This window comes from Zeugodacus cucurbitae, chromosome 4 (assembly GCF_028554725.1).
Source record: "Zeugodacus cucurbitae isolate PBARC_wt_2022May chromosome 4, idZeuCucr1.2, whole genome shotgun sequence".
NCBI lineage: Eukaryota > Metazoa > Arthropoda > Insecta > Diptera > Tephritidae > Zeugodacus > Zeugodacus cucurbitae.
The window spans coordinates 26,483,878-26,492,605 of record NC_071669.1 but is presented as its reverse complement, the minus strand read 5'-3'; the positions used below and the strand labels follow the sequence as shown (position 1 = coordinate 26,492,605).

Here is an 8,728-nt window from a genome sequence, read left to right as displayed (position 1 = left end):
GCAATTTTTGGTTTCTGAATTTTTGTATGGAGAAATTGTATAATTTAAAGTACTTTTTTACCGCTTGCCACTGAAATACTTGGATTATTTCTTTGCAATTATTTATTTGGAATTGTAATTTAATATTAAATATGAAAGCTTTTTTAATTTTTTTTAAGTACATCAAATTGTACCTAAGTACATATGTTGTGCCATGGGTGCTACTTATATATAAATTTGCTTTGAACTTACACTGGGAGAGTTCGTTGTTCTAAAATTGTATATCAAAGAAAAATACTAATTTCAAACAGAGTTAATTCAATAAAATAAAATCTTCATTTATAGTCTTTCAAAACTTTAACTTTTTTTATACCTGCTACAATTTTTCAGGTTTCAGAATAAATATAAATCTATATATTGTCTGTTACTTTGGCTTTATTTGACCGAATTCTCTTGTACTTCTCAAGTTAATCAAATTGAAACTTAGTGTCACTAAACCAAAAAAAAAAAAACAATATGAGTATTAAAAAAACTCTCACTGATCGTTTTCTAATTTTCGATGTTGAAATTACCTAGCGATACAAAAAGATAAAGTGTTATAAACGTATTTTTATTAGTAAAATATGTTTTCATAATCATAATCTAATAATCAGAAAGCCAAATTTGTTCATACATAACGACCTACATTCATGGTCTTCTATAATCAAACACAATATTCATGTTTACATACTAATTTATTCAATAATTAGAAATGATAATAGACACGCGTTTCTTTAACACAGCGAAATTGAAGTACTCATGTACTAACTATATGATATTACGACGATATAATACCTTAATTTTAACAACTTCCTTTTAAAAAAAAAAATTAAAATAATAATAATAGTATGTAAGACGGGGACAAAGTGTAAATAATTAACATAAAAGCATATAATGGACTTTGATAACGAGAATCAAGTAAGTCATAAAAGGGTTTTCACGTGCACATTATGTACGTAACAAACGATCATTCTCCCGACGATTCTGTGTCCTTTACGCCTTTCGTACATTGTACCGTTTGTATTGACAATGACACCCTAAAAGCCACTCTCCCGCATGCTCACCGATGAGCGCAGCCAGCAGCCAGCAGCTCGGCTCGGCACAGCGACAGGGGAAGGTGAGTGTTTAGCACAATTGGCAGTACAAAGCGTGCGTACAACAAACAAAGCAACAACAAGCCAAAAGTATTGCAACAAAGACACACAGTGACATCTATGCATCTCAGTGGACTACCGCCAGCCTCGCACATAGCACAGAATAGAGCGTACAAAATGCAATAAAGCAGTGCTGTGCGCAGCTTTTGTTCATTGGCAAATAACAAAGACCGAGTTGGCGCATGAATAGCTACAACCATCCCCAACAGCAACATGAAACAAGAACAACAACCATTATATCAGTGCCACACTAGCCTCCAGCAATAGGTAATAATAGTTTTATTGCATTGGCCGCGAATATTGTTGTCTTGCTTTGTCCGATGATTAATGTCCGCCAACCTGAAAGCAATTGCCATTGGCTCTCTCCCTGCACTGTGTCCGCAGCATACTTTTCACTCTTGCAAACGCATGCAAGTGAACTCTCTTTGCTTGGCTTGCGGTTCGGTTCACAATTGTGAGGAGCGCGTGGAAGCGAGATAACTAATGCATTTTCCACTCTCACCTGTGCGTAGTGAGCGGTGTGTGTGCGTTTCACGATGTGCACGAGCGTGTGTATGCGCCCTTAGCGGCACATTGGTGAGCGTTTAACTGTGCTGAGCGACAAAAATCAATTTCCCTAGCTTGGTTTGTATATAGTAGCTCAGCAACATTGTCTACACAAGCAAACGTAGCTGAGCATTCGACGTGGACACAACACAACAACCGTAGTACAATAGCGCTCTGTAAACGGTCTGAGAACATATAATAAATTGAAACACTTTAATAAAAGGCGAAAGAGCGAGCGAGTGAGAGGCGTACAATTGTCGTGTTCGTACCTTGTGTAAATTGGTATTGTTTCATTCGGGGCGGAATTGTGCTGAATGAAGTGAAAACTGGATATTCATACTTGCATGTTTTCAAGTTGTGGATGATCGGAGATTGTTGTGCAGAGAAATCAGTCTGTACGAAGCTGTTGAAGTGAACAGAAGCACAATAACTGAACTCAACCGAGCAAAAAAACAGTAAAGAACGGTGAAGTGAAGAAAATAGTTGTTGTTAAATGCAATAAGGAATGATATGAATATTGTATAGAGAAGAACAAATAGGCATAAAATCAAAGAAACACAAGTGAAAAGCAATAAGAAGTAATAGTGTTACAGTTATTACAAATTGAAATCACATTTTAGAGAAGAATAGTGAAGAACAAGAACAGCAGTACAAGTTACGTGAAAGTGTTAAGTTCAATACACAAAAACACAAAACATCAGCATGACGACTTTGTCTTCACATCCAAATTATGGTTTCCATCTGAGCCAGGGTTTAGATATACCCACTCCAGGCGATTATGCACCACAAAGCAACCTTAGTCCCACCAATATGGACATAAAGCGTGTAATGCATTTTTCGCAAACCGGTGGTTTGGCGGCTATTTCTGCGGCGATGGGTGGCTCTCCAGTTGGAGGACATGCAGCCAGCAATGGTAACTCCATCATGGGTACAGCCAGTATGGGTCATATGGGTGGCGGTAACGGCGGTCTTGGTGGTAATATGAACAGTGGCTTGCATCACTTAGCTGGTGGCAATCATATGCAAACTGCCGTCGGACATCAGACCCTATCGCCCAACTCCTCAATCGGTTCTGCTGGCAGTATTGGTAGCCAGGGTTCAATTGGCTCATTAGGCCATGGACAGGGACTAAATGGCAGCGGTAATAATGGTGGTGGCAATGGTATGCACCATCATCCCACATCGCCGGGACAGGAAGGCCACATCAAACGCCCAATGAATGCTTTTATGGTATGGTCGCGTCTGCAGCGTCGTCAAATTGCAAAGGACAATCCAAAGATGCATAACTCTGAGATCTCCAAACGTCTTGGTGCCGAATGGAAACTGTTGGCTGAATCGGAGAAACGTCCCTTCATCGACGAGGCCAAACGTCTGCGTGCACTACACATGAAAGAGCATCCTGACTACAAATATCGTCCACGTCGCAAGCCAAAGAACCCACTCGCTGGCGGACCACAAGGATTACAAATGCAAGCCGTACAAGGTCAACAGAAATTGGGTGGTGGTGCAAGCGGTGCCGGTGCTGGTGCCTATAACCCGTTCCATCAATTACCACCATACTTTGCGCCTTCTCATCATCTCGACCAGCCGTACCCAGTGCCGTATTTCGGTGGCTTCGATCCATTAGCACTTTCCAAATTGCATCAAACACAGGCCGCAGCCGCAGCAGCCGCCACTAATCAATCACACAATGTATTAGAGGCACAAAAGGCGCCACAGTTGCCACCTACCACATTGAGCAGTTTCTATTCCGGCATCTATTCGGGCATATCAGCGCCTTCTCTATATGCCGCACACTCGGCTAATGCGGCGGCGGGACTCTACAATTCATCGTCGACATCGTCACCTGGCTCCTCACCCGGTACAATCACACCCAATGGCATGGACGCGTCCGTCTCATCGGCGATGGACAACGCGCTGAGGCGGCCTGTACCGGTGCTGTATTAAACTATAAGCAAAATATTAGTAGTTTTTAGAATGTAGAAAGTACAATTGGCGTTTAATGCGCTTTGTTAAATTTTTTTATTAAGAACCAATACCTCGAGTAACCCAGAGTTGTTTTATGTATGTATATAGGTATATATGTATTGTCTGCAATAGCAGAAGGTAATGTGACAAATTGTATTTATTAATATATTGTATTGGAAGTAGACACAGATTCCTTTATCAAGTGATCATGTGATTTAAGTTATAGCAAAAAAATTAATTGTAATATTATTATTTCTAGTTTTATGTGAACAAAAATTCAAAAATAAGCAAAAATACAATAATTGAAAAAGAACTTAGCATTTTTTCTTGAGAAATGTAGAATAATTTGCATAGTTGGCTGAAGTGCATCCAATTAACTTATTTATAAACATACCAAAATGTTGATAGTGTGCAGGCGTTATAGACATGAATCACAATTAAAATTAATTTATTAAAAATTTGTGTGTAAAAAATGATTGCTTTATTACCGATTTAAGTATCAGTTGTAATCGATAATTGATCCTCACATTTGTTATTGCTTTTAGCGCTGTTTTTCGTCTCATTATTTTATAAGAATATAACATTTTAATTTATGCATTTATAATCTTACACCCAATTATATGTGGTTTTCATACATTGCTGCTAATTTTACATAATAATTAAACTTATGTATAAACAAATTGTAAATATTTGATATTCGAAGCGACCGATATGGGCATTGTACTATATGTATGTATGTATCTGAATCACAATAAATTAAAACATATATGAAGGAGCAAAGTATTATTTCGAAGTTATAAGAAGTGAAACGACTAATTGAAAATAAAATTATGATTGAACAGACTAAAAATTGTCTTTGTATTTTGAAACTTATCGTAGGTCAACATAAACTGTTTGATAAAGTCAAACATTGAAATGATTTTTGCGATTCACTTATCCCAGTGACCATATTGGTGATCGAAGATTTTTTGAGAGTATGGCAATAACTAGTTCGAATGATAAAAGCTTGTTAAGCCCGCAAAAAAATCCGGAAATTGTCGAATGTAGTTATTATACTGGAATTCTGTATATATACATATGTACATATGTATATGAATCTATTTTACATAATATAAAAATCAACATTTTATTGTTGCTCTAAAATGGCTGCACAAAAAAACAAAAATTCAACATTTTTTCAGTACATTTGGTTAGATTTTCCAAATTTTTCCCTTTTTTATTTTAAATTTTGACTTATTGCAAATTGTAAATATAGTTACGGAGAAAATAATAGGGTAACTTTTTAAAAATGTAGATTGACTTGAATTCTCTAGTATCCTTTGTTGTAAGTATATTTCTGTAAGTTTCAGTTTTCAGGGGAAAGTGAAATCATTTAAAAAGTGCGAAACAGAGACAGTGTAATATGGCTCAAATATTTACACGTTATCAAGCTCTCGAAAAACGGCAAAAAGATATGATATCCTTATATAAATAGTATCCATGTGTGATCCTTTTATAGGATCTACTGAAATAGCTTTTGAGTTAAGATTGAAAGAGTATTCTTAAACTAACTATTATAAGCAGATTAGTTAAAAAATTTTATGTAATATCATCGCTTATGCTGCCGACGCTGTTTGTGCACAAAATCTCAACTACATTGCACTGGGTTAATATTTTGAATTAAGAATAATTTGGTCAAATACCTTTAAGTATGAATACTTGAAGATATTATACTAGCTTTTACAGAGTGGGAAATGCATTTAAAATGGGATACATCAGACAATGTTGTTTAAGTTATTTTAATAGTTATTTTCTATTGGTCTTTTCAAAATCTGAATGAGTGACCCTATTGTTTTGACAGTAAATGTATGTTTGTTGAGAAAATTATTTCGGTGATTAAGTTGCAAAATAACAAATGTTTGGAACAAATTCTTGAAAAGGATTTCATTTTAAGATTTTATGTATTTATGTATATATAAGTAGTAGGGTCCTATGTATCATCTAGAAACTATGGTAAAAAAAATATGTACATATACATATGTATATATGAAAGTAATAGTTATAATTACATTTATATTATATATAGATATCAGAGAACGTTTTTTAATACTTTAATTCATAATATTAATTTCAACAACTCTTAGGAATAGATCAAGGTTTACAACAACATAGCATTTTATTGCATTACAACAACAACAAGAAAAAGCTTTTTCTGTCAAATTTATAAAAAACGTTCGATGTGTAAATAATTGATGTTGTATAATGACTTGCTAACTTTACGGGCATATAGTAATTATTTGAAAATATTTGTTGAATGCCGTTTCCAAATATGATTTAATATATGGATAATAAATATTTGCTAAGTAAATTCTAAGGAAGGAGAGATACGTGGCGCGCTGTTTTGGACTCGGCTATAACCGCGTAAGCGGTGTCTACGCCAATCAAGAAGAAGAAGAAATTCTAAATATTCGTGTATACATATAGTAAATATATTGTAAATAAGTAAGCTAGAAGTTAATATTTTAATTGTTTTTGTTTTTTTTTTGTTATACGTGTATACAAATGAAAACTTTTTGATACTTTTAAAAAGACTTTTGCTATATTATGCAGACAATTTATTTCTACTGCAGACTCCATCAATATATTATTTTTTATTTGTGAATATTTAAATTGTGTAAATATTAACACAGTAATATTAGATACATGCATATGCGTATATGCATTAGCTTTGCAGTGATAAACAATTTAAGACAAATGTATATATTTTATTTCTCTGGCATTTATTTGATATCCAAATTCATGTGGCAAACAATGCAAACAAAAGCTGTTAAGTATGTGTACTCCAACGTATATTTAAATAACGGAGTTGAAAACATTTTGATTAACTGGAATTACCAAAACGTGTATAAATATTGTATTTAGAACAAAATATTAGGAATACACTAGCGTCATGCTATACGTCATTTATAAGTAAATACACAATACATATATATAATATATATTTATATAGTCATAGTTACTATTAAACTATAAAACAGCTGTGTTTCGAACAATGCCCCCTAAACTTGTGTCAAAAAGACTTCGTAAGTGTACATATTGGCTTAATAAATGATATGCCAGATAAGAGCAGGGGGTAGACCTAGTTGTGGATTTTTTTAAAAGAAGGTTTTATAGAAAGTTCGGAGCCGTTTCGGATTTGTTTGATAACACCATGCTCACAAGAAAGATGAGGAGAATATTTTTTTGTATTTGTTTATATATAATTAATTACTTTTTAGTTCTCTCGAAAATTGTTTGTTAAAATCTTGGCGATTTGTGTGTGACGATATGACCTCAAACTCCTGGAATTGTATTTACTAGTTGTTTTTGTAAACAAGAGTTTATAAAAATAAACTAATAATAAATTAGTTATTATTTACAAAAATTAAATTTTTGTGCAATAGGTCTTCTTCTTCTGCTAAAGTTTTTATTTATGAAACACATTATGGCTACAAATGGATAATAATAATTACGTACTGTTGCAAATAATCCAATACTCAGAAAAAAGATTTAGTAAAAAACTTGTAACGCTTCACCAGGTAATTTTATTTTAGCCTGAGAATTGCACGTTGTCAGTCTGAGCCCAAATCTACCTGCTTTACCTGTGGTTAGTGTTTTGTTTAGCTAATTACCCGCTTAAAGTGAAAATGACCGCTTTCCTTTTGGTGGCGTGTATTTTTTAAGGTGGTACCGTGGAATTGTGGCGGTTAATTTACTTCGCTGTGACGAATAATCAAAATTACTCTGATGTATCTTTTGTAGGCGTCAATAACTGAAGGATTTGTAAAGATATGTTTGGCTCTTTGTCTTCACTGCCATGGTCGATTGTTTTGATTCGCGAAGTGGGCGTTGTGTTTGACAGACTTTATTAAGAAACAAAAAGTGTTTTGTGCAAACCAAATTATGTACGGAAACGTCACAAGGTCGGTGTTGTTTAGTTTCAGTCTTGAGAAGTTTTTGCATATGAGTTTCACATTGTTGCCAAATGTTGCCACCGATATGCCAATATGCAAATTGTCTCATCAATTCCATGTACAGGCTGTACATAGAAATATTTGGTATGTCTTTAAACATTTTTCATAAACAATAAACACTGTTTCTGAGTATGCTATTCGAACCATTTTTGAACCTATTTACAGTATTTATGTCGAATTCATGCTTTCAATAAATATGCCGAATTCCCTACTTCCACAAAAGTGATATTAATTGAGATACCTATATATTAATTAAATTAGCACAAAATATGAAAATAAAATATTTTCAGAGTTATTTGTTAATAAGTTTAATATATATTTAACAATTCTTACAGTACTAAATTAATAACGTTTGCATCTAGTTCAATTTATATCTTTATTTACTAGATTTTCTAAGAGAGTAAATTCAGACTTTTCGAAAAAACTTTGCTTTGGCCACACATATTACCAAATATGGGGAGTATCATTGTTAAATACCAAAAATAAAGTAATTTCTCAGTGGTTCGAGCAACCGTTATAAAAAACACGTATATGAGTGTGGGCCCGCGACCTACAAAGTTTGTTCTCATAAACTATTAAAGCTATATCACTACTAAACTTTCTGGAATCAACGACATGGAAATATATGAAATCGGTTTATAACTATGCCCACCTCCCATACAAATGTTATGTTGAAAACTGCTAAAAGTGTTTTAATTATCTAAAGAAAAACGAGATAAACTCTAAATTTTATTGTTAAGACGGTACAGAACACACTAATATTGGTATTAAAAATTTACGAAGAGCGTGGTGGCCTACTTATGCGTTAAAAACCATATCACAGGATGTCAACCAATTTTAACGAAATTCGGTTCATAACATCCCAATACAGTAGAATTCCGATTAACCGAAATAATTCGTCTCGGCTCTATTTGCCAATTTAAAAATGTTTTGACGGCGTAAATGTTACAAAGGGTATGAAATATATTATTAAAATTATCTCTATCTGAAAATGCATAGCATAGGTGAATGGTGCGATGAAGAGAATAAAGAAGATTCCTAATATTGACT

General features: G+C 33.9%; 1 protein-coding gene across 1 annotated transcript; it reads left to right on the top strand.

Annotated features, from left to right (window-relative positions):
- The first annotated feature begins 1,824 nt into the window (after positions 1–1,824).
- On the top strand, positions 1,825–4,536 carry D (SOX domain-containing protein dichaete). Its single transcript, XM_011191833.3, has one exon. The coding sequence runs from the start codon at positions 2,421–2,423 to the stop codon at positions 3,663–3,665; it is 1,245 nt and encodes a 414-aa protein (XP_011190135.1). The 5' UTR covers positions 1,825–2,420; the 3' UTR covers positions 3,666–4,536.
- Positions 4,537–8,728: the final 4,192 nt, after the last annotated feature.